The sequence below is a fragment of the Phytophthora cinnamomi genome, assembly GCF_018691715.1.
Source record: "Phytophthora cinnamomi strain GKB4 chromosome Unknown Contig23, whole genome shotgun sequence".
NCBI classification, from domain to species: Eukaryota; Oomycota; class Peronosporomycetes; order Peronosporales; family Peronosporaceae; genus Phytophthora; species Phytophthora cinnamomi.
The window spans coordinates 1,197,028-1,221,302 of NW_027150956.1; the positions used below are offsets into that span (position 1 = coordinate 1,197,028).

The 24,275-nt window shown below is 58.0% G+C and overlaps 7 protein-coding genes across 7 annotated transcripts; 5 read left to right on the plus strand and 2 right to left on the minus strand.

Moving 5' to 3' along the window:
* Positions 1–3,886: 3,886 nt before the first annotated feature.
* On the plus strand, positions 3,887–5,089 carry IUM83_05148 (fatty acid desaturase family, Zn-binding site; the record flags this gene model as incomplete). The annotated part of the gene is made up of 1 exon (XM_067929266.1): positions 3,887–5,089. One exon carries the CDS (start codon positions 3,887–3,889, stop codon positions 5,087–5,089), a length of 1,203 nt encoding a protein of 400 aa, XP_067794719.1.
* A 490-nt stretch (positions 5,090–5,579) lies between these two features.
* Positions 5,580–9,188, minus strand: IUM83_05149 (DNA-directed RNA polymerase II 135 kDa polypeptide; the record flags this gene model as incomplete). The annotated part of the gene is made up of 1 exon (XM_067929267.1): positions 5,580–9,188. One exon carries the CDS (start codon positions 9,186–9,188, stop codon positions 5,580–5,582), a length of 3,609 nt encoding a protein of 1,202 aa, XP_067794720.1.
* A 575-nt stretch (positions 9,189–9,763) lies between these two features.
* Positions 9,764–11,432, plus strand: IUM83_05150 (NPP1 protein; the record flags this gene model as incomplete). The annotated part of the gene is made up of 7 exons (XM_067929268.1): positions 9,764–9,868; positions 9,930–10,127; positions 10,203–10,340; positions 10,420–10,524; positions 10,587–10,679; positions 10,749–10,925; positions 10,995–11,432. 7 exons carry the CDS (start codon positions 9,764–9,766, stop codon positions 11,430–11,432), a joined length of 1,254 nt encoding a protein of 417 aa, XP_067794908.1.
* Positions 11,433–12,537: 1,105 nt separating this feature from the next.
* Positions 12,538–14,145, plus strand: IUM83_05151 (cystathionine beta-lyase; the record flags this gene model as incomplete). Its single annotated transcript, XM_067929269.1, has 1 exon — positions 12,538–14,145. One exon carries the CDS (start codon positions 12,538–12,540, stop codon positions 14,143–14,145), a length of 1,608 nt encoding a protein of 535 aa, XP_067794907.1.
* A 715-nt stretch (positions 14,146–14,860) lies between these two features.
* On the minus strand, positions 14,861–16,529 carry IUM83_05152 (NPP1 protein; the record flags this gene model as incomplete). Its single annotated transcript, XM_067929270.1, has 7 exons — positions 14,861–15,298; positions 15,368–15,544; positions 15,614–15,706; positions 15,769–15,873; positions 15,953–16,090; positions 16,166–16,363; positions 16,425–16,529. The coding sequence occupies 7 exons, from the start codon at positions 16,527–16,529 to the stop codon at positions 14,861–14,863; spliced, it is 1,254 nt and encodes a 417-aa protein (XP_067794906.1).
* A 1,651-nt stretch (positions 16,530–18,180) lies between these two features.
* Positions 18,181–19,872, plus strand: IUM83_05153 (asparagine synthase (glutamine-hydrolyzing); the record flags this gene model as incomplete). The annotated part of the gene is made up of 1 exon (XM_067929271.1): positions 18,181–19,872. One exon carries the CDS (start codon positions 18,181–18,183, stop codon positions 19,870–19,872), a length of 1,692 nt encoding a protein of 563 aa, XP_067794641.1.
* A 407-nt stretch (positions 19,873–20,279) lies between these two features.
* IUM83_05154 (putative tubulin-tyrosine ligase family) lies at positions 20,280–23,663 on the plus strand (the record flags this gene model as incomplete). The annotated part of the gene is made up of 1 exon (XM_067929272.1): positions 20,280–23,663. One exon carries the CDS (start codon positions 20,280–20,282, stop codon positions 23,661–23,663), a length of 3,384 nt encoding a protein of 1,127 aa, XP_067794905.1.
* Between the last annotated feature and the right edge of the window lie 612 nt (positions 23,664–24,275).

Consider the following 24,275-nt stretch of genomic DNA (forward strand, 5'->3'; position numbering starts at 1 on the left):
TCGTCCTGTAATTGGCCGATTTCGGCTCCGCCTTTACATTTCCTTTTTGAATTCCGCGCGCGGCGGAGCGAGGAAGTGCTCGGACGTCGGGCGCCGCTGCGAGCCCCACAGGACGCGAGCGCCGCACAGCGACGACGGTGCGCTGCGTGCGCGATATAGCAACCCGTATATGCGCTCTAACGTAAAGAGAGGACGACCTTCTGGGCGTGAGCTAAATACATAATATATTATTTCTGCTCTGTGATTGGCCGAAACCCTCTCTGTTAGAATATATTGCTATTCGGGGTGCCACACACATTTCGCGATACAGCGCGCGAAATACAAGACGTGCGCTGGACAGGGGTAAACCCGGACCTTCAAGCACTCCCTCCAGGACCTTCAAGCATCTCTTCATACTATACCTCCAAGGACGTCAGACAGGACCTTCAAGCACCTCTCCTCGACCTTCAAGGCCATCCGACCTTCAAGCGCGACCTGCCGGACCTACAAGAACGCTGGACCTTCAAGCACTTCGGACGTTCAAGCACGTCGGACCTTCAAGCCCGCAGGACCTTCTAGCACGCTGGACCTTCAAGTACCGAGCGCGATCGCGTAGTAGTGGAGCGAGCTGGCACAGCGAGCGTAATGGGTTGCAACTGTGGAGTAGCGCCCTCACAAAAATCTGCAAAGTCGTCCTCGCACAAACCCGTCGCGTCCGCTGTCGGTGGGCGCGTCGGGTATTTCCCCGGGACTTGAGTAGCGTATCTCAGGATAGGGTAACGAGTAGCTCAAACTTGGAGCGTGAAGTCTTCCTTACTGGGACGGTCTTGTCCTTGATCCGTCTTTTCTCCTTTCTTGCCCTTGAGCACGTGCAGTTATCGGTGCGTCGCGTCCTTGGGGTGCGTGGCGTTATCGGGGCCGACGCGGTCTTGTGCGGCGTTATCGGGGCCGGCACGGGTCTTCGCCTTCAGCGACGCGTTATCGGGCGTGCTTGAGCGGTATCGTTTAACGTGTCCCTCCTGTTGGGCACGGATCTGAGGCGACGACTGAGGGACGGGGGGCCGCGTTATCAGGGCGGCTCTGCTTGCCGGCACTCGGAAGCCTTGGACCGAAAGGGAAAAATCCACTTGAGCGGCGCAAAGAAGATTCGGGACTGAGCCTTACACCTATCCTATGCTACCGACTGACTACTTGAAGATTGCTAAGCTACGGTTCCATGCTTAACCCTACTTCGATGACACATACCCTGATTTATGATGCTTGATCTCTGAGACGGGGTCCTCCAGACCGCGTCTCAGGGGTTCCTAGGACGGGGTCGTCCCAGACCTGGGACGGGGTCACTCAAGCGGAGTGTCACTAAAGAGAGGTCGTCCTAGAACCCTGAATGACGGCTCCGACCCAGACTTGGCATCTGAGACGTCTTTCACCCCTTTCCGCAGAAGATTCCGTACAGATCGCGTTCCTTCACTCTGGGCAACGGTCCTCTGGCGCGCCTCGCTCGTCACTTCTCGTCTCGCGGTCCGCTTCACCACACAACGAACGGTATGTTCAGTAGTGGAGCGAGCTGGCACAGCGAGCGTAACGGGTTGGGACGAACGGTATGGCAAGTAGTGGAGCGAGCTGGTACAGCGAGCGTAAGGGGATAAGACGAACTGTACACCCGCCGGAGCGAAGCGGAGGGGGCTATGACAAATAGTGGAGTGAACTGGAACAGCGAGCGTAATCGTCTATGAGTAACCACACACACACACCGCCGCGAAGCGGCGGCGATCGGCTAGTGATAGCATCAAACGTAGCACCATTTGCCACGAAGTCTTCTAGTGTCTTGCCCGACGTGTCTCGCTGTCCGACCGTGCTCTTAATGATTGGCTGAACGATCAGCTGTAGTCTGTGTTCATCGGCTTGGGGAGAGCCCTCCAGTGAAACACGGGCCCGTTGTCTAGCAGGAGGTGGTGTCTGGCGCGCAACTTGCGGTGTCTGAGAAGGAGCTCGCGGTGTCCGAGGTGCAGCTTGCGGTGTCCGGCATGCAGCTTGTGGTGGATGACACGCAGCTTGCGGTGACTGTCGTGCAGCTTGCGGTGTTCGGCGTCCGGAGGATGATGAAGATGGCGTTGAAGTTGGCGTTCTCACACGCTGCGGATACGGCGATGTACGCACGTTCCCTTGTGATGATGAAGGAGATGTCCTCGTCATGGAGCCTTCGAATAAGTCTCAAGAGAACTTGAGGAACCCCTGCTAGTGTCTGGCGGTACGTCAACACGATGCTCTTCGTCCGAAGTTGCCGCGCTGGCGTCTGGTGCAACCTGACGTTGCCGCGCTCCTCAAAACCTGTCGAGTGTCATTAATTTATGCGCTTACGAAGGCTATCGATTGCCTGCACGATTGAACCGCCCAATCAAATTTTGGGTAGAACGCACAATACGTGAACCACACAAAATATGCCCCATCCATCAGCAAGATGGCTACATTTGGCAGCTGCTGGCATGACAAGACACCAAGCGCAATAGATTGACGGGCGCCCCGCTCACCATGGTGTTCGCCTCCAGGCTCGACGGGCATGTGCATGTATCGCGCCAAGGGCGTTGCCGCCGCAGCCGTGACGTGTCAGCGGTCCACTGGTCGACTTGCAGCTGATCCCTTCAACTCGACGAGCCGACGAACGCCGCCCCGCGAGCCCACCGAAGATCAAGACATGGCGGTGCAACGCACCGGCGCTGCCACTGGCAGTGCCAGCACTGCTGGTGCCGCGCTGCGATCTGAGACACTGGCAGGTGGTGGCGTCGTCTTCTTGGCATGAAGTTGCTGCTGCAGGATGCGCCTTCACAATCGTGCCCCGTGCTCGACTAACGAGGCTGTCTCGGCGTCTCGATCTGTTCACTGCCGCCCAACACCAGCGAGACTGCTGCCGCCACCAATGCACTGGGGTGCTTGCATGCGGTAACCGCACGCGGCAGGGACTCGTGCAGGGCGCGAGCGCTGAGGCCAGATAGTTGGCTGCGAGGATAGGACATGGCTTTGGCGGGCAGGGCGATGCAGTGGCGCCCCCTCCCTCATTTGCGGCCAGTCTCAGCGTGGATACAAGGTGTACCTTGATCGAACGCCAAGAGATCCGATTGATGCCGAAGAGCGGATGGATGCCCGAAATGGCAAACGCACTGGACGGCCCCGGCCGGGCCCAGGTTGATTGCCTTGCAGCAATCAATCGAGCCATGCGATCGCAGCGCAGGAATGGGATTTGCCCGCCCGCGGCTTTTTTCGCCAGCGTAGAGCCGATGGCCGGCGCTCATCTGGTGGAGCAGAGAGAAGATGGCTACAGGTGGGGTGCAATGCGCGACTCGGCACGTTGAAGCTGCCGCCTGACTGCGTGAAGAAGTATTACACCAGCCACCGCGGCGGGCGATTAGCGCCCTGGCGAAAGCGCGGATCGATGGGTGGTCAGCAACGGCTGCAGGCAGTACAGGCGTCCTGTTGGGGCTCGCGCCGCTCGCTGCAGACCCCACGTTCTGGACATGACATCCGATACCGCGTCAACTTGTCTTTGGAGCTCGTGCGGGGCCGGCAGCCAGCTGGCGCGCTGCAGACGCACGTCTCGCTAGCGGACCAGCACAAGTGCAAGCTCGTGGGACACAGGCAGCTGGGCGGGCGCACAGGCGGTAAGCGCGCGCAGCGTACAGGATACCTTGGCATTCCGCTGGTCCCAGCCAGCACCGACGGAACCGAGCGTGTCGACACCCGCCGCCCCATGCATGTGCAGAGCCATCTCCGCCGCGTTCGGCCTCGACGTCGGGCTCGCGTGCCGGTGGCCGAGCCGAGCGGCGGATGGATACGCACGGAGTGCGGCACACGAGCTGTTTCGCCCACCCATCTCGTCGTCCCGTTGCACAGTCGTGAGTGACTTGCGCCCAGTATGGGCCCCTGTCGCTTCCGATCGCACTTAGTCGGGGCGCGTCCGTTTTGCGCCTCGCCGGCCACGTACCCGCTCCCCACTTTCGATTTTGCGGGGCGCGGCGTCGAGCGGCAGCGGACACCAAGAGAGCACCAGCAGCAGCTGCAGACCATGTGCAAGGTGGAGAAGAGCAACCTGCCGCCCATGGCCCCCGTGGAGCCGCAGGCCGCCAAGCCCAAGTTCGTGCTGGCCCACGAGCCGCAGCACGACTTCCACTGGACGCCCACGGACGAGCCGCACGCCACGCGCCGCAAGCTCATCATGGCCAAGTACCCGGAGGTCAAGAAGCTCTTCGGCCACTGCTGGAAGACCAAGTACATCATCGCCGCCACCGTGACACTGCAGACGTACCTGGCGCTCACGGCGCAGTACATGTCGTGGCCCACCTACCTCTTCATCATGTACACGGTGGGCGGCACGGCCAACCACGCCATGATGATGGGCATGCACGAGGTCTCGCACAACCTGGGCTTCAAGAAGCCCTTCCACAACAAGCTGCTGGGCATCTTCGCCAACCTGCCCATCGGCGTGCCGTCCTCCGTGTCCTTCAAGCGCTACCACCTCGAGCACCACCGCTACCAGGGCGAGGACGGCGTGGACGTCGACCTCCCCACGGAGCTCGAGGGCAAGATCTTCTCCAACAAGGTGACCAAGTTCCTCTTCATCGTCTTTCAGCTCTTCTTCTACGGGGGCCGCCCGCTCCTTGTGAACCCCAAGGTGCCCGGCGTCTGGGAGTTCTTCAATGCCACCGTGTGCCTCTGCTACAACTACGCCATCTACACGTTCGGCGGCCTCTCGGGCCTGCTCTACCTGCTCGTCGGCACGCTGCTCGGCTGCGGCATCCACCCGGTCGCGGGCCACTTCATCGCCGAGCACTACGAATTCGTGCTGGGCTACGAGACGTACTCGTACTACGGCATCCTCAACCGCGTCACGTTCAACGTGGGCCTCCACAACGAGCACCACGACTTCCCGTTCGTGCCCGGCTCGCGCCTGCACCAGGTGCGCGCGCTGGCCCCCGAGTTCTACGAGAATCTGCCGAGCCACAAGTCGTGGGTCAAGGTGCTGATCGACTACGTCATGAACGACAACATCAACGCCTACTCCCGCGTCAAGCGCCACAACCTCACGGACGACGTCAAGGAGAAGATGAAGAGCGACTAGATGGATGGACGGACTTGTGGACGAGCGCTCGTGCGCGAGGGGAGCTCCGACAGCCCCCGCCCGCTGCAATATCGACCGACTCGCGTTTTGTATCGATCCCTGTCGCTAGGATTTTGTGCTAACAAACATCAATAACAACGGCAATTGTATCTCTTGAGCTCCGTTGCATTCATTGCCTGCTGTCTGTGGATCTCAGCCGTGGATCTCAACCGTGGATCTCAGATTGGCATTCTCGTCGTCGATTTGAACTGCCACACCACCAACCGCCAGCTGCTGTCATGTCCTGCATAGACGAGTGCCACGAGTGGCGGGGTCTTTGCGGCACTTGCTTGCTGCATTCTTATTTTCCTGGTGAGCTACCGCTACAACCTCCGAAATGCAAACGACATGCACCTATCATCCCTGCCTTCAATACACTTGGCCTGGCCGCCTACGCACCCCGACGCGGACGCTATTTTCCTTCTCTACGGGCGATGATCTGTGTCGCTGACTAACCCTGGCGAGTCTTCGGCGCGTTCGGGTTGCCCAGCGTGAACAAGCGCGGCGCGATCGACATGGCCATGAGTTCCTGGAACAGCAGCTTGCACGAGTACGGGATGTGGACCTGCGAGATCTGCGTCTTGTTGCGGCAAGTGCGGCACTCGAACGTCATCTTGCGCAGGTTGGCGATGGCGATGATACCGCAGATATCGCACACGTGCACGCGGTACGCGTCCGAGTTGGCGAACAGGCGGTCCATGAGGAAGTTGGCCGAGCCGTGCGAGATCAGACAATCGCGCTCCATCTCTCCCATACGCAGACCACCCTCGCGAGCACGACCTTCCATGGGCTGGCGCGTCAGCATCGTCACGGGACCACGCGAGCGCGAGTGGATCTTGTCGTCGACCATATGCTTCAGGCGCTGGTAGAACGTGGGTCCGATGAAGATCTGCGCTGTCAGGCGACGACCAGTGTGGCCGCTGTACATAACCTCGTTACCGTGCTTCTGGTAGCCCAGGTTGTGCAGTGTGTCGGCAATAGCTTGGACAGTCACATCCGTGAACGGAGTGGCGTCACCCTCATCACCCGTTTGCGACGACACTTTGCCGAGCAAACACTCGACAAGATGCCCCACCGTCATACGCGACGGAATAGCGTGAGGGTTCACAACGATATCGGGCGTGATACCCTCCACCGTGAACGGCATGTCTTCTTGGCGGTACGTCATACCAATCGTACCCTTCTGTCCGTGACGCGACGCAAACTTGTCACCAATCTGGGGAATGCGAATGTTGCGGAAGCGCACCTTCGTAAACTTGAAGCCGTCGGCGTTAGTCGTCAGCATCACACTGTCGATAATACCATTTTCATGTGAACGCAGGGCCGTACTGGCATCACGCTTCTGGTGGCGCTGCTCCAAAGAGGAGTCTTCCGACTGGGGCAGCGGCGACGTCTTACCGATAATAATATCGTTACCACTGACACGCGTGCCAGGAGCCACCAGACCGTCGTTGTCCAGCTTGTGATAGCTGCCGTGGCGCAGACCCAGGCAGTTCTCGCGGGAGGGCTTCTCGAACTCCTCGCAGTTGGCTCCACCAGCACCGCCACCGGGGCCGCCGTGCGGGCTCTTGTTACGCTCTTGGTCAATGTAACAGCGGTAGAAAGTAGATCGGAAGAATCCACGGTCAATCGCACTCTGGTTCATAATCAAGGAATCTTCCTGGTTGTAGCCCGTGTACGACGCGATACCCACGATAGCATTGATACCCGACGGCAACTCACGGAAGTGCAAATATTCCATGGCACGCGTAGTGACCAGTGGCTTCTGCGGATAGTTCAGCACGTTGGCCATGGTGTCCATTCTTGCGCGGAAGTTGGAACAGTAGATACCCATGGCCTGTTTACCCATAGCAGACTGGTATGTGTTACGCGGCGACTGGTTGTGATCCGGGAACGGAATAATACTGGCACAAATACCGAGGATCATGGACGGGTGAATCTCGCAATGCGTGTGGATCTGCGAACCAGTACCGACGTCCTTGGGCTCCATGGCAATCATACACACTTCCTCTTCCTCCGTATCAATTAGCTCCACGACACCATCCGTCAGCAAGTTGTGCCAGCGGTAGTTAGTGATCTTGTGGTTCTGAAGCTTCACGACCTGCTCCTTCTGCAGCAACAATTGGTTGTCCTCCACAATAAACAGCGGGCGGCACACACGGCCAGCGTCAGTGTAAATACGCAGCTCCTTGTTCATCAGGTCACGAATGACCGACACTTCAGCATCGATATCCACGCAACGACGCAGTGACCGCAGCGTGCGGATCAGCTCGTTCGGTTCACGGTGCACACCCACCCAGTTACCGTTCACGAAGATCTTAGTGGAGTGCGGGATAATCTGCGGCTTGATTTCCTCCAAGTTTTCTGTTGCCCACTCTTCCAGGAATTCTAGAATAGGAGCCTGCGGCGAACCCACAGAAATGTAGGCCATCAAAGCCAAGTTCTTCACGAGGCCGACAGCCTGGCCCTCGGGTGTTTCGGCGGGACAAATCATACCCCAGTGCGTGTTGTGCAGTTGACGAGGCTGGGCCTGCTTGCCTTCACGGCCGAGCGGTGTGTTCAAACGACGCAAATGAGACAGCGACGATGCGTACGTCAGTCGGTTCAGCACCTGCGAGACACCAGCCTTCGAGGCGCTCTTCTGCATGCCCCAGTTACCAGTGGCCAGCGAGTACCGCAGACCGTTGGTGATCGTGCGCGAGCGGATAGCCAGCGTCAAGTTGAAGTCCTTGCCGTTGTCCACACACTTCTGCAGGAACGACTTGACGTCCTTGGTCAGCTTCTTGAACAGGATGCGGAACAGGCCGCCCAGCAGCGGACCAGCCAGATCCAGACGCTTGTTACCGTAGTGGTCACGGTCGTCCTCGCCGATACGGCCCAGCGAGCACATGAGCAGCTTGTGCACCACGTAGCCAAGGAAGTACGCCTTCTTGGTCTCGTTGTGGTCCTCCACGCCGACGTGGGGAAGCATCTCCTTCTGCAGAATGTCCTGCGCGTAGCGGATACGGTCAGCCTTGCTGACGTTGATGGCGCTGCCACGACGGCCGATGAAGTCGAGAGCCACCTCCTGCTCCTGGATCACGAAGGCCTCCTCCAGCGAGGACTTGAACCTCTCCATGAGTTCGGCGTCGGAGAAGTCGTAGCAGATGTGCTCGAGGATCTCGCGGTCGGCCACGAAGCCGAGCGCGCGGAAGATGATGACGACCGGGATGTCCTGGCGGATGTACGGGATCACGGCGCGGATCTGGTTGCCCGTGATGGCGCTCTTGCCGCCGCTCTTCTGGTACATCTGCACGTACATGGTGCTGGTGGGGCGCACGCCGTGCTCGACGTGCGAGCGCGTCTCGCAGACCCAGCTGTACTTGGACGCGGCGTTCTTGCGGAAGCAGTACACGTGGTTGTTGCTCATGCGCTCCTGCGCGATCAGCACCTTCTCGCTGCCGTTGATGATGAAATAGCCGCCCTGGTCGTACACGCACTCGTTGAGCTCCGTCAGCTCCTTGTCCGTCTTGTGCGTGAGCACGCAGTACTGCGAGCGCAGCATGATGGGCACCATGCCGATGAACTCCTTGGGGGTCTCCACCTGGTCGTACGGCTCCATGTCCTCCAGGTTGGCCGGGCCCGAGGCGGGCGCCTGGTACTTCTGGCACACCACGTCCACGTAGAGCGGCGCCGAGTACGTGAGGTTGCGCAGGCGCGCCTCGTGCGGGAACATGACGCTCGTGGAGCCGTCGGCCTCCGTCATGGTGGGCTTGGACAGGTAGATCTGGCCGAACGAGATGTTGTAGATGGTGTCCGTGTTGGCCTTGGCCTGGCCGGGCGCGTACTGCGCCTCCGGGTTGATGCGGATGGAGCGCGAGTCGTCCACGAGCTCCTGCATGGTGTTCTGGATGAACTCGTCGAACGAGTCCAGCTGCTGGCGCACCAGGCCCTTCTCCTCGAAGTAGCTGGAGATCACGGCCCACGCGTCCTCCTGGGACACGGCCGAGCCCGCGGCCAGGCCCAGGTCGCCGCCGTCGTCGCGCTCCGTGTCGCTGTCGATCGGGTTCTCCCAGCTCATGATGGCACGACCGCTACAATCGCCAAATGACTCGAGGGGGCCGTTGGCCGCAGGGTGGAGTGGACCACATGACTGGGGGCCGAAACGGTACGGTACCGGTACGCTTTCAGTGTCGCTACTACTGGTGCAAGCGAACTTTCGACTTTTTACTTCATTAGCAGCCAAATGCTGTGGTTTTCCTAACTTTTGTTGATGTTATTAGCAACCTAATGATATTAAGCAAATAAATATTAAGAGATGAAAGAATAGTGAGTCGATGCCGTGGACATGGAAGGTAACCTACGTATGGCGAAGCTCTTGCCGGCTTGCCGGTCGCAACACCATTGCGATTGTGCAGTGCAGTCGGGGCTGATTTGGCCAAATTCTGCAATCGTGAAATTGTTGGCATCTCGACGCGTTTGAATTCAGAATACTTTTACAGATCATTATTTTAATAAAATATTGGTATTGTTTCGGTGATTTTTCAGATTACTTTTTTTAAAGTAATCTGAAAAATCACCGACACAATACCGGTTTTGGCCACAGTTTTTGCAGCTCGAAAGGTCGTGGAGCTCGTTGAAGTGCGCTGCAGCGCAATGGTCGAGGCTGCCACCACGACGCCGCACGTGGTCGTGTTCGCCGACCTGAGCCCGCGGGCGAAAGTGCGGTACACCCGCTTTCTCATCGAGAATGACGTGAAGGTATGGAGCCCGTATTCGCACTGTCGACTGTCCTCGGCGAACTCCTGAAATCGTTGTGCAGTTCCACCAACGCTCTTCGGACCAGCGCTTCGTGGCGAACATCCGCCTTGTGAGACCACCGACCACCGATCAGAGCGGGACCCAGGACATCAGCAACCAGGCCCTGGATGACGAGGCAGACGTGGAAGTGGATCCAGTCGACAAGCGCCTGGCAGCGGTCCCCGAGGCCCTCCACGTGTACGCGAACCTCATCTACCTGGTAGGACGCGCGCTGGCTATGCTGACGCTTCGACGGGTATAGTAGTAGGACACTAACAATATCTGCTGCGTGCAGATTGGAGAGAGACCTACTCGATCCATCGCTGACCCAGGCACGTACGCCAAGGAGGCCAGACTGGTGCGCTTCATCAACGAGGTCTATGACGCCCGATACGAAGACCTGTCCGCGTCATGCATGAACAGCTGCGGAAGCGTACGTGCATGGCGAGAACTGCATGTTGGCGGTTGTGCGCGAACTCACTCCAGCATTGACGTCCTCTCCTTGCTCGTAGTTCGCCAAGTTCATTCGGCACTACCTCACGAACCGCTTCGGGCTCAAGCGTTTGGTGGACCAGCAAGCATGGGATCTCATCGAAGGGCTGAATGCTCTGCAGCACGTAAGATTATCCTACGTGCGTTGTGTCCACAGCAACCAAGCTAACCACTTCCTTGCGTGCAGCGAGTCGATGTGGAGCTCTTTGCTTGCTTCTTGCAGGGCAAATACCCCGAGCGCACGCTCTCCTTCTTCCTTTTTGCACGTGCCAGTTTGCAGGTACGCACAAATCTCGCCGTATTGAACGAATAACCGTATAACGACATATCGCGTTGCTTCTTTTTGCAGCGTCTGGTCTCCACTCCTGCGTATCGACCCATGTCTGTCAAGACTTCGTCCGTGCCTGAGAGAAAGCGCAAGTCCACACCGTCAGCCATCACCCTTCAGGTGTGGCTTTCAAAGACACAAGCCGAGACTCTTGCCGAAACCGTGTTCGGATCCAAGACAGAGGACACGTACATCGAGGTAATTACAGCGCTGCGTGAACTCAGTAATCCAGTCACCCAAGTGGAACTGACCTGCTGCTGTTTTCAGTTCATGCATGCAATGAAGGCGTTCTTAAGCTGCGACTCGAGCATCGTGAGGGCGCGCACTCCGGCACGGTTAGTGGATGCCAACGAGTTCCTCTTTATTGCCACGGAAACATACCACAAGTCTAGTGGTACCTCATTCCCGAGCACTGGTAAACGCGAATATGCAGTTGGCGAAGTTCCCCGCGCAAGTCCGAAGAAACAGCGTGCCACATCGTCGGTGTTCGACGAGTTCCAAGCAACTGTGTTGAGGCCTGTGGTGCTTTCGGAGCCGACTCCGACAGGTCAAGATTCATTTTATGATGCTCCGGATACGCCTTCAAGCACTGGAGCTGCCGTGATCGATGACGATAGCGATGGCGACGAGGAGGCGCAGTTGCAGTCGAGACTGGGGTCCCTGTTGGAGCGTATGAAGAAGCGCCAACAAGCCAGCGGATCGTAGGAAAAACTGGTTTGTAAGGGGGATAGTCTCAAACTCAAAATAGAGGCACAGACCAAATAGCACTTACTTTACTTTTATTAAGTACGTAAGTAGTTCACAGCACCTCAACAGTTCGATGATTTGGATGTCGACACAATGTGATGGTAATGGTAGGTATCCAGACATGCAACAGTGACTAATATTCTGGCGACAGCAGCTCCCTGATCTCTTCGGAGGGAGCAATTTTGGCCCGAAAGCAGTCACTATCGCTTTACGCAGAAGTGTACTTACAAAGAAATCGGTGCAATCGCCACAATTCTGATCGAAGCGTTTCAAGACAAACACGAAAGGATTTGGGAACGATGGAGACGATATTTTATCTAAGTACACAAGCTCTTGAGGTCTCTAACGTTGACAATCGCAATTGCATATGTACAAGCTCCCACCAACACCATTTTATTCTGACTTGTCTGGAGAAATTGCACCGTGTACAGTTCCTGTAAATACCATGTACGACACACATTTGGGACAGCCTAATTATGTGTGGCCCACATATGAAAACCGGTACTGATTGCACAAACCGGTAATTTACCAGCTGATCGGTGGGTGAGATACGGAGTGGCCGTTTCGGTGCCCGGAAAAATCTCCTGGCCAGCGACCAAGCACCGCAAGAAGATACCCTCGCCGCCAGCATCGCGGCTCATTACGCCCGCACCGCTCGGCCGTCGACTCAACCAGCCATTGCAGCGGCGAATGCGTGCCTCGGCGGCCCATGCTCGGAGCCGGAATCTGACCCTGGAAGCACTCATGCATGCGCTCGGCAAGTCCGCCCTGTTGCTGCATTAGGGCCAGAGGTTGCGCCTGCACTTTTTGCTGTGCTGATACAAATTTACAATACCCGCATAATATCATTGGGGTGGCGTACATCATCACGGAAGCAACGTTAGCCTGTAGCATTACGCTTCTGTCATCCGGTACCCCTCCCAAGCCGATTGGCCACGCCCGTCCACCCACTTGTCGGAATACCGGTTCTCGCCAGTTCCCCGCCTTTCTTGTTTCGACATCAAGAGTACTTCCATTCCGGAATTGGCACCAAGGAGCCTAGCCAACCACACAGCACAGCCCCATGGCGTCCTCCTCCGCAGCGCTGCAGCAGAGCCTCGGCGAGTCCGAGGTGTTCGACCTCGTGTGCGACTACCTGCGCACGCGCCAGTTCTTCGAGGCCGAGCGCACGCTGCGCTCCGAGCGCGAGCAGGCCGAGGCCACGGGCTCCCCCCGAGCCGAGTCGCCCGTGGCCGCCAACCAGCAGGACGCGTCGCCGTCGGAAGACGCCGCCGCGCCCTCGCTGGCCTCGCGCCTCGAGTTCATGCTGGAGCGCAGCTACGTGACGCAGCTCGTGTCCGGCTCGGGCCAGGCCGAGCCCGAGAAGATCTTCGTGCCGCGCCACGAGGTGGAGGCCACGCCCAAGCGCGCGCGCGCCAACCTGGACGGCAACGAGGCGCTGGAGATCGAGGACGTGAACCGCAACACGCTGGAGGAGGGCGACGAGCACGAGTTCAACATCAGCACGCGCATCGTGAGCTTCGAGGCCTGCAAGGACGACCCGCACGGCTCGGCCACCATGCCCATCTACCAGACGTCCACCTTCGCGCAGCCCTCGGGCACCACCTTCGGCGCCTACGACTACACGCGCTCGGGCAACCCCACGCGCGCGGCGCTGGAGCGCCAGATGGCTGAGCTCGAGGGCGGACACCGCGCCTTTGCCTTCACCAGCGGCATGGCCGCGCTGTCCGCCGTCTCTCGCCTGGCGCACGCCGGCGACGAGATTGTGCTCTCCGACGACTCGTACGGCGGCACCTACCGCCTGCTCAGCAAGGTGGCCACCAAGAACGGCGTCGCCGTCAAGTACGTCGACCTCTCGGGCCCCAACGGCCCCAAGAACCTGCTGGCGGCACTCTCGGACAAGACCAAACTGGTCATGATGGAGTCCCCCACCAACCCCATGCAGCGCATCTGCGACATCAAGCGCCTGGCCGAGGCTGCGCACACTGTCGGCGCCCTGCTGTCCGTGGACAACACGATGATGAGCCCCATCCTGCAGAACCCGCTCAAGCTCGGCGCCGACATCGTGGTCCACTCGGCCACCAAGTTCATCTGCGGACACAGTGACACCATGTCTGGTATCGTCATCGCCAAGGACCCGGAGCTTTGCCGTGACATCTACTTCTACCAGAACGCCGAGGGCACGGGCCTCGCGCCGTTCGACTGCTGGCTGCTGCTGCGCGGCGTCAAGACCATGAGTCTGCGCGTGCTGGCGGCCCAGAAGAACGCCGCCAAGGTCGCCAACTTCCTGAACGACCACCCTCTCATCCAGAAGGTGCACTACACCAGTCTGCTGCCCGAGAGCTCGCCCGACCGCCAGATCCACGACTCGCAGGCCCGTGGCTGCGGCTCCGTGGTGTGCTTCCGCACCGGCTCGCTCGCCTTCTCGCAGCACCTGCTAACGGTGACCAAGCTGTTCAAGATCACGGTGAGCTTCGGCAGCGTCAACTCGCTGATCTCGCTGCCCGGCGCCATGTCGCACGCCAGCATTCCGGAGGAGGTGCGAAAGGCGCGTTCGTTCCCGGAGGACCTGGTGCGTCTGTCCATCGGTGTCGAGGACGCGAAGGATCTCATCAAGGATCTCTCGCAGGCGCTGCAGTCGTACGTCCCTCTCCAGGAGGCGGCCCAGTAAGCAAGTACTGCTGTAGTCGGCGATTCCGCGGGACCCTCCGAATTCGGGTGGGGGCTGGTAAGAAGCCTAGCCACCCTTCATGGGGTCAGCGCATTCACAGAGAGCTGCCTAGGCTGACCAAGCGCTGTCATTGCAGACAGCACTTCGTTGTGTCAGGAGTCTCTTTGTGGTGCGTAGGATCACAAACCCGTAGCACACGACGGTGTGCTGCGCACTTTGAATCCACGCGTGAGTTTTGTCGAGATGTTCGCGAATACGGTGCAACGTCTCCACACAAGTTAGAATAAAAGAGTGTTGAGAGTTTGCGATTCCGACGTCAATGTTAGAAAACTCAAGAGCTCATGGTGGCGATTGTGTTCGTGAATAAAATATCGTCCTCACCATCTCAACGGCGTTGAGTCAACACTTTTCATGTTTTTCTTGAAATGCTGTGATCAAGAGCTGTGGCCTCTGGGGAGAGACTACTGCGTTGTCTTGGTGCTTCAGAAAGTGAACGCCTCACTAATCCTGTTGTTGTTGTCGTCGTCGCCACAACACCTGACATCAGCTTCACAGCATCGACACTCAATCTTCAAACAGTTTTGAAAAGGTGCTGTGTATCCAGAACTCTTATGCGTACGCTTATACTACCGGTACTATACTGTGTTGTTTGGTCTGTGCGTGCCTACAGCTCTCTTTTCAGTTTGAAACCATCCCCCTTACAAACCAGTTTTTCCTACGATCCGCTGGCTTGTTGGCGCTTCTTCATACGCTCCAACAGGGACCCCAGTCTCGACTGCAACTGCGCCTCCTCGTCACCATCGCTATCGTCATCGATCACGGCAGCTCCAGTGCTTGAAGGCGTATCCGGAGCGTCATAAAATGAATCTTGACCTGTCGGAGTCGGCTCCGAAAGCACCACAGCCCTCAACACAGTTGCTTGGAACTCGTCGAACACCGACGATGTGGCACGCTGTTTCTTCGGACTTGCGCGGGGAACTTCGCCAACTGCATATTCGCGTTTACCAGTGCTCGGGAATGAGGTACCACTAGACTTGTGGTATGTTTCCGTGGCAATAAAGAGGAACTCGTTGGCATCCACTAACCGTGCCGGAGTGCGCGCCCTCACGATGCTCGAGTCGCAGCTTAAGAACGCCTTCATTGCATGCATGAACTGAAAACAGCAGCAGGTCAGTTCCACTTGGGTGACTGGATTACTGAGTTCACGTAGCGCTGTAATTACCTCGATGTACGTGTCCTCTGTCTTGGATCCGAACACGGTTTCGGCAAGAGTCTCGGCTTGTGTCTTTGAAAGCCACACCTGAAGGGTGATGGCTGACGGTGTGGACTTGCGCTTTCTCTCAGGCACGGACGAAGTCTTGACAGACATGGGTCGATACGCAGGAGTGGAGACCAGACGCTGCAAAAAGAAGCAACGCGATATGTCGTTATACGGTTATTCGTTCAATACGGCGAGATTTGTGCGTACCTGCAAACTGGCACGTGCAAAAAGGAAGAAGGAGAGCGTGCGCTCGGGGTATTTGCCCTGCAAGAAGCAAGCAAAGAGCTCCACATCGACTCGCTGCACGCAAGGAAGTGGTTAGCTTGGTTGCTGTGGACACAACGCACGTAGGATAATCTTACGTGCTGCAGAGCATTCAGCCCTTCGATGAGATCCCATGCTTGCTGGTCCACCAAACGCTTGAGCCCGAAGCGGTTCGTGAGGTAGTGCCGAATGAACTTGGCGAACTACGAGCAAGGAGAGGACGTCAATGCTGGAGTGAGTTCGCGCACAACCGCCAACATGCAGTTCTCGCCATGCACGTACGCTTCCGCAGCTGTTCATGCATGACGCGGACAGGTCTTCGTATCGGGCGTCATAGACCTCGTTGATGAAGCGCACCAGTCTGGTCTCCTTGGCGTACGTGCCTGGGTCAGCGATGGATCGAGTAGGTCTCTCTCCAATCTGCACGCAGCAGATATTGTTAGTGTCCTACTACTATACCCGTCGAAGCGTCAGCATAGCCAGCGCGCGTCCTACCAGGTAGATGAGGTTCGCGTACACGTGGAGGGCCTCGGGGACCGCTGCCAGGCGCTTGTCGACTGGATCCACTTCCACGTCTGCCTCGTCATCCAGGGCCTGGTTGCTGATGTCCTGGGTCCCGCTCTGATCGGTGGTCGGTGGTCTCACAAGGCGGATGTTCGCCACGAAGCGCTGGTCCGAAGAGCGTTGGTGGAACTGCACAACGATTTCAGGAGTTCGCCGAGGACAGTCGACAGTGCGAATACGGGCTCCATACCTTCACGTCATTCTCGATGAGAAAGCGGGTGTACCGCACTTTCGCCCGCGGGCTCAGGTCGGCGAACACGACCACGTGCGGCGTCGTGGTGGCAGCCTCGACCATTGCGCTGCAGTGCACTTCAACGAGCTCCACGACCTTTCGAGCTGCAAAAACTGTAGCCAAAACCGGTAGTAGGTATTGGGTCGGTGATCTTTTGTTGGCATCCAAACGTAGCGATTGCAGAATTCGGCCAAATTATAGCCCCGTCGTAGTAGGTATTGGGTCGGTGATCTTTTGTTGCCATCCAAACGTAGCGATTGCAGAATTCGGCCAAATTATAGCCCCGTCATAGTAGGTATTGGGTCGGTGATCTTTTGTTGCCATCCAAACGTAGCGATTGCAGAATTCGGCCAAATTATAGCCCCGTCATAGTAGGTATTGGGTCGGTGATCTTTGTTGCCATCCAAACGTAGCGATTGCAGAATTCGGCCAAATTATAGCCCCGTCATAGTAGGTATTGGGTCGGTGATCTTTGTTGCCATCCAAACGTAGCGATTGCAGAATTCGGCCAAATTATAGCCCCGTCGTAGTAGGTATTGGGTCGGTGATCTTTTGTTGGCATCCAAACGTAGCGATTGCAGAATTCGGCCAAATTATAGCCCCGTCGTAGTAGGTATTGGGTCGGTGATCTTTTGTTGCCATCCAAACGTAGCGATTGCAGAATTCGGCCAAATTATAGCCCCGTCGTAGTAGGTATTGGGTCGGTGATCTTTTGTTGCCATCCAAACGTAGCGATTGCAGAATTCGGCCAAATTATAGCCCCGTCGTAGTAGGTATTGGGTCGGTGATCTTTTGTTGGCATCCAAACGTAGCGATTGCAGAATTCGGCCAAATTATAGCCCCGTCGTAGTAGGTATTGAGTCGGTGATCTTTTGTTGCCATCCAAACGTAGCGATTGCAGAATTCGGCCAAATTATAGCCCCGTCGCCCCGTTTCAGCGCGCGATAAAACAAGCGACCGAGATTGTGCGACTGCATCGCGCAAACGCAATGTCCACGAGAGCTTTCTGGTGGCGGAGGCGCTCTCAGCGCCGACGATCGCCAACGCAGCGTCCTGCTGCTCCATTCAGATGTCTAGAACAAGAATTCAGAGACGTACCGTGCTTGGACTGCTCACACCCTTCTTATTTATGATGAGTACCGCGGCAACTTCAACATCCTCGAACCGTGTTCGCATTGAAGCCCCTATGAAAGAGTAACGCTGGTCACAGACGAGAGCAGTCTGCGTTGCCGGTGCTTGAGTTTCCTCCACAGAAGTTCTGTAGCGGGGATGTTTGGTCCTTTCAGACTCGCTGCAGATATCGGTATACCGATTCATCAATGTGACTAAACGCTCGCCGTCCAATCGCAGCGCGTTAATTTCGGTGACGCGAGCTACGTCACACCCGACTGGGCTCCAATTTGGTCTCCCCCTTTTTAGCGACATCCAAAATATGCATTTTCAAATCCTCGGTATGCATTAAACCTATCGTTTGTATTGCTCAGAATCGGTAAACCGGTGGTCCGTTCCAGACGCTAAACGCCCAGATCAAGAACGTTCTTGTGGAGCGCAGCCCGGCTCTGGCCGCAGCACACCTTATCAGAAGCCCGTCGTCCAAACACCACACCCCTTCAGTCTGCCACCTCAGCCTCCTCCTCCACCACTTCCACATCGACGGTCTCCGACGCAAGACCCCCCCCCCCCTTCATACCAGGCACATAGACACACAGACGCCATGTGCGGAATCGTCGCGATCCTGCGCTCCATGATGCCCGAGAGCGAGCTGCGCCAGGCCGCGCTGGCCGCCGGCAAGAAGATCCAGCACCGCGGCCCGGACTGGAACGGCGTGCGCGTGTTCGCCGAGCGCGGCATCGCCATCGAGCACGAGCGCCTGGCCATCATCGACCCGGAGTCGGGCGCGCAGCCGCTGGTGAGCAACGACCCGGAGCGCAACGTGACGTGCAGCGTGAACGGCGAGATCTACAACTACCGCGAGCTGGCGCAGACGCTCAAGACGCCGTACAAGTTCCTGACCAAGTCGGACTGCGAGATCATCATCCCGCTCTACCTCGAGCACGGCCCGGACTTCGTGCGCCTGCTGCGCGGCATGTTCAGCTTCGTGCTGTACGACCACCGGAAGGACTTCTTCCTGGCGGCCAGGGACCACATGGGCATCACCCCCATGTATTACGGCTACGGCGCCGACGGCAGCGTCTGGTTCGCCTCGGAGATGAAGGCGCTCGAGGACGGCTGCGTGCGCTTCGAGGTCTTCCCGCCCGGCCACGTGTTCACGAGCGACACGGAGACGTGCCGCCCCTGGTACACGCCCGACTGGTACGCGCCCGGCCACCTGGGCACGACGCCGCTGGACCTGCCGGCGCTGCGCGTCGCCTTCGAGGCCGCCGTCAAGCGCCGCATGATGGCCGACGTGCCCTGGGGCGTGCTGCTCTCGGGCGGCCTGGACTCGTCGCTCGTGGCCTCCATCGCCGTGCGCGAGAAGAGGAAGCTCGTGGCCCAGGGCGGCGAGTGGATCAACAAGATCCACTCGTTCACCATCGGCCTCGAGAACTCGCCCGACCTCAAGGCCGCCCAGGAGGTGGCCGACTTCCTCGGCACCATCCACCACTCGTACACGTACACGATCCAGGAGGGCCTGGACGCCGTGTCCGAGGTCATCAAGCACCTGGAGACGTACGACGTGACCACGATCCGCGCCTCGACGCCCATGTTCCTCATGTCCCGCAAGATCAAGGCCATGGGCATCAAGATGGTGCTCTCCGGCGAGGGCGCCGACGAGGTCTTCGGCGGATACCTGTACTTCCACAAGGCCCCCAGCGCCGAGGCCTTCCACAAGGAGACGGTCGCCAAGCTGCAGGCCCTGCACCAGTACGACTGCCTGCGCGCCAACAAGGCCACGAGCGCCTGGGGCCTCGAGGCGCGCGTGCCGTTCCTGGACGCCGACTTCCTGGACCTCGCCATGAACATCGACACCCGCGAGAAGATGATCGACGCCAAGGCCAAGAAGTTCGAGAAGTACATCATCCGCAAGGCCTTCGACGACAAGGAGGACCCGTACCTGCCCGAGCACATCCTGTGGCGCCAGAAGGAGCAGTTCTCGGACGGCGTCGGCTACGGCTGGATCGACTCGCTCAAGGACCTGGCCGAGCAGATCGTCACGGAGCGCCAGATGAAGCATGCCGAGCGGCTATTCCCGTACAACACGCCGCAGTCAAAGGAGGCCTACATGTACCGCAGCATCTTCCAGCACCACTTCCAGCGCGAGGTGGCCGCCCAGACCGTGCCCGGTGGCCCCAGCATTGCTTGCAGCACCCCCGCTGCCATCGAGTGGGACGCCGCCTTCAAGAACGCCGCTGATCCGTCCGGCCGCGCAATTGCTGGCGTGCACGTGGATGCCTACGCCGAGTAAGTCAACCGTTTAGATAGTCGCTGCTCTCCTGCCGCCAACTGCATCAATCATACAAGACTTTGATCCCTTTACACTCAGTTGTGCATGTATCGCCGACACCAAGGTGCCCGATCTCACGTGAAGAAACGGCCAGCGTGATCCCGTATAACGACGCGAGTCGACCATTATAGGCGTGGTGTCGCCCAACCCAAGGAAGCTGCGTAGCACAGTTCGTTGCTCTGGTGAAACAGCACAGTTCTTGTGGGGGCAGAGCTGAGCTGGTGGCAATGAGCTCCATTCTTCCGCGACTGCAAGACGGAAGAGCAAAAAGCCCGAGTCTCGGACTGCTGCCACCTTTAGTGAATGAAGCTGCTACATCGTCCAGCAACAATCAACGCAGTCGTCTGAAGCAGCCGCACCAGCGAAGTCTGCCACCAAAGGCGTCTTCATCGTCCACTGTCAAGTTTCCAGCGCTGGGGAAGCCCCAGCAGCTTAGCGCTCTACCGCGATGCAACCAGGAAGAAGACGAACAAGGTCGTCTTACGGAGCGCGATAATAACCACGAGGAAGATGAAGAAGACGACAAACGTCATGGGTTGTCTAGCAGCCGGACGTCAGCATCCTCTCGGTCGTCTTTGAATCACACGCACGATGTCAAGGACAAGAATCGAGATTTTATTAAAGAGTTGGAGGAGAAGAAGCGCAAGGAGAAAGAAGATCGAGCACGACAAGAGAGACGCAAGCAGAAGCTCCACGAGAAGATGACGCGAAAAATTCTGCAGGACGCCGACGCCCGGCAAAAACAAGCAGCTACGTCTCCGGAGGTGGATGATCTCACCAGCGAACTACTACGTCATGACGAACCCCAGGAAGACGAGGAGGTTGATCCTGCTGTAGTTGAAAGGCGAAAGGAGAAGGCAAAGCGACAAAAGCGATTGTTAAAGAAGCAGCAGGCCCACCTGGCACGAATCCAAGCTAAGCAGCGTGAAGAGCAAGAACAGCAAGAGCAGGAAAAGGAGCGTGAGCAGCGCAAGCGTGAAAAAGTCACTCAAACGGTTCTGCACAAGATTCAAGACGCTATCAACCGAGATCAAGATACAGACGCCGAAGGTGGTGCGGATGAACCTCTTCCGACGGTGATCGAGGAGCAAGATAACCCTTCGCAAGACACTGAACGGAGCTCAAACAATCAAGCTCTTGTCGACGAACAAACGGAGGAGCAGAAACAGCGAGCGAAAGAACAGCGAGACGCATTTCATCGCAAACAGCAGAAATATCTGCAAAAGCTGGCCGACCAACGCAAGCAGAAGCAAAAAGAGGAGGACGAAGCGCGAGTCCTGCAGGAGAAGCGGAAGAGGAGGATTCAAAAAGAGGCCCAGCAGCGACTACAGGAAGCCGCTACCAGGCAGCAAGCGCTAGCCGAAGCGAGAGAAAAAGAGGAAGCCGCAGCCGCTGCAGCCGAGAAAGCAGCAAGCACAGGTCCACCGGTAGATGTGGAGGCGATGATCGCTCGACTGAGCAAACTGAAGGACCGAGACGCACAAATTATCCCCGAAGCTCGGGACTTTGCATCCTGGAAGAAGCGGCACGGAGTCGGTCCAGACCAGAAGGTGTTTTGCATGACTGGATGGTACCCTGTCATTCGAGAGGAGCTGGAGAAGCGCGGGTGGTTCTATAACCAAGAGCGAGTGTCGCCGTACTTTGACTTCAAGTGGACTCTGAAGAGCGACGAACTGAGGGCGTTCAAGCTCGAGAAGTACCAGTACGTGAACCACTTTGCTCAGAACGCGGCCATCACGACCAAGGTGGGGCTGATCCACAACTTACGCAGTGCCGTGTGGCACCAAAGCGTCGACATCGATGCGATGTTTCCTCGCGCGTATGATCTGAACGACCCCATGGACATGGATAACTTCATCCAGGACTTTCGTTATGGCGTAGCAGAAGGACTTCTCAAGCAGTTGGCGAGACGAGGGTTGCAACTCAAAAACAAACTGCCAGGGTCAGCTTCGTTGGGCGCCAACGAGGCTCTGGTAGATGTGGTGCTGGACATTGCAAGGAAGAAGGTCAAGAGTAAGCGGCCGGAGAGCAACAATATCGGGTCCGTTGGTGTCCTTGATCCGCTAGAAGAGAGCGTTGACAATCCACTATCTACGGGCGTGAACGAGCTCGTGACGGAACTTCAATGGGAAGTACTGACGAATTGTTCGCTGGATAAACCAGGTCGTCTTCGCGCTTCGTTGGTGTACAAGAAGAAAGTCTACGCAGAAGATAGGGATGTCGTGGCTGGAGCTGATAGCAAAACCACTGACACCGTGCTATCAGCCCGTGAAAAGCGAATGCAGCGGCATGCTGAAAAGCTGCAGGCGGACGCGTTCAATCGAGAAAAGGCTCGGCTAAGCGATCTCATTGCGCACGTTTCGTTAGTGCGTGAAGAAGCGTTTGACGAGGCCATCCGACTAGCGCAAGAGCTTCAGAAGTTGTGCGCGCAGTTCCACATCAACGGTGGTGCGGAGTTTTTGCTGGAAGACGAGCACTCGGCTGCAGCTACCAGTACAAGTCAGAACGTGTGGATCGTCAAGCCTGCAGGAATGTCCCGGGGTCGCGGCATCCGCGTGTTCAACGACTTGGACCAATTGCTGGAGTATGTTGACGTGGAAAACCACAAGGAGTGCCAGTGGGTGGCGCAGAAGTACATCGAGAACCCGTTGCTGCTGTGCAAGCGCAAGTTCGACATCCGGCAGTGGGTCTTGGTGACGGGGTGGGATCCGCTCACTGTGTGGTTCAACGAGGACTGCTACCTGCGCTTTTCGTCGGAGGAGTACTCCATGGATGACCTGAGCGACCAGTATGTGCACCTGACCAACAACTCGATCCAGAAGTACAGCGACAAGTTCAACGACGTGTACGCCACGGACGACGGCGAGATGCAGGTGGAGGGCAACATGTGGCACTCGGACGACTTCAAGAAGTTCCTGGCGGCGAAAATGGACAGGCCCGACGTCTGGGAGTCCCGCATGCACCCGCGCATGAAGGAGATCGTGGTGCAGTCGTTGCAGTGCGTGCAGGACATGGTGCAGCACCGCAACAACAGCTGCGAGCTGTACGGCTACGACTTCATGGTGGACGAGAACTTGACGCCGTGGCTCATCGAGGTCAACAGCTCGCCGGCCTGCGACTATAGCACGCCCATCGCGCAGCGCTACGTTGAGTCGGGCCTGTCGGGCATCATCAAGGTGGTGGTGGACCACCGAGAATACGAACAGAAGAAGCGAAGTGGCGCCGCGAGTGTGGAGGAGCCGGACACGGGCTGCTGGCGGCGGATCCACAGGGCTGAGTATATCGGCAAGCCCATGTCGTCGTACGCCGTGGACTTCCAGGTGAAGGGCTCCAAGGTGCAGCGCAGTCGACGCGCCGCCAAGCTGCACGCCAAGGCCAGCAGCAGCAAGGCGATGACTGCAAGCTGCAGCTCGAGCAGCGTGGCGTCCGCGGCGCCGACGACGGACTCTGAGGCGGGCGGCGGACGAGTGACTCCACTCGCGGATAGCGACGGAGACGACGCCGATGCTGTGCAGGACGATCACGACGATGGAGATCGAACGGAAGAGCACGCGGATGCAACCGAGGACGACGAGGATGTCGGCGGCGGCGACTGCAGCAGCAACGGCAGCGACGACGACCGAGAGCTCCAGGGAGACGATGCCGTCGAAGAAGCAGAAGACGAAGAAGAAGCGGGAGGAGTCCGGATCGGCGCGGAGGACGATTCCATGATGGGGGAGACACCGGGGGACGAAATCGACCCATTATTGTAGACAGACAGATCCGCAGAGACGGGGCAGTTTAATCAATCGTGACGTTGTCGAATTGCGATCTTCCCTCGGGCTGGTCGACTTGTGGCCCAGGCCAGGCTCCTGCTGCTGTTTACGATGGGCCTTCAGAGACGGGAGGTTTCCGCTGCAGCGTAAGCGATTTGCACGCCGCCGCGCCTTCAGCTGCAGCATACGCGATTTGCACACCGCCGCGCCTCCAGCTGCAGCATACGCGATTTGCACACCGCCGCGCCTCCAGCTTCCGGGTTGTGCGAGGCGGCCATTGCTTGATGCAGGTGCGCACCGACTCTACTGTCGGTGCGCCGCGGAATTGAGAGCTGCAGCTCGTCGTCGTCTTAGTCGTTGTACACTGTGGGTGCACTGCTGCATGCTGCCTGCTCTCTCTGTGCGTGCGTTCTGACCGGGGGCGCGCAGCTGATTGCAGAGCGGGGGGATCGCAGGCTCGTCACCCGCTGACTGTCAGCGGGTCGGCCGGGCGTTGACGCAGGCCGGGCAAGTTGCAGCCGGAGAGCGCGCCGCGGTCTCTGCTCGCGCTAATCCATCACCGGTGCCGAAAGCCGAGCCATCTCGGCCATTACTACGGCCGCAGCCTTT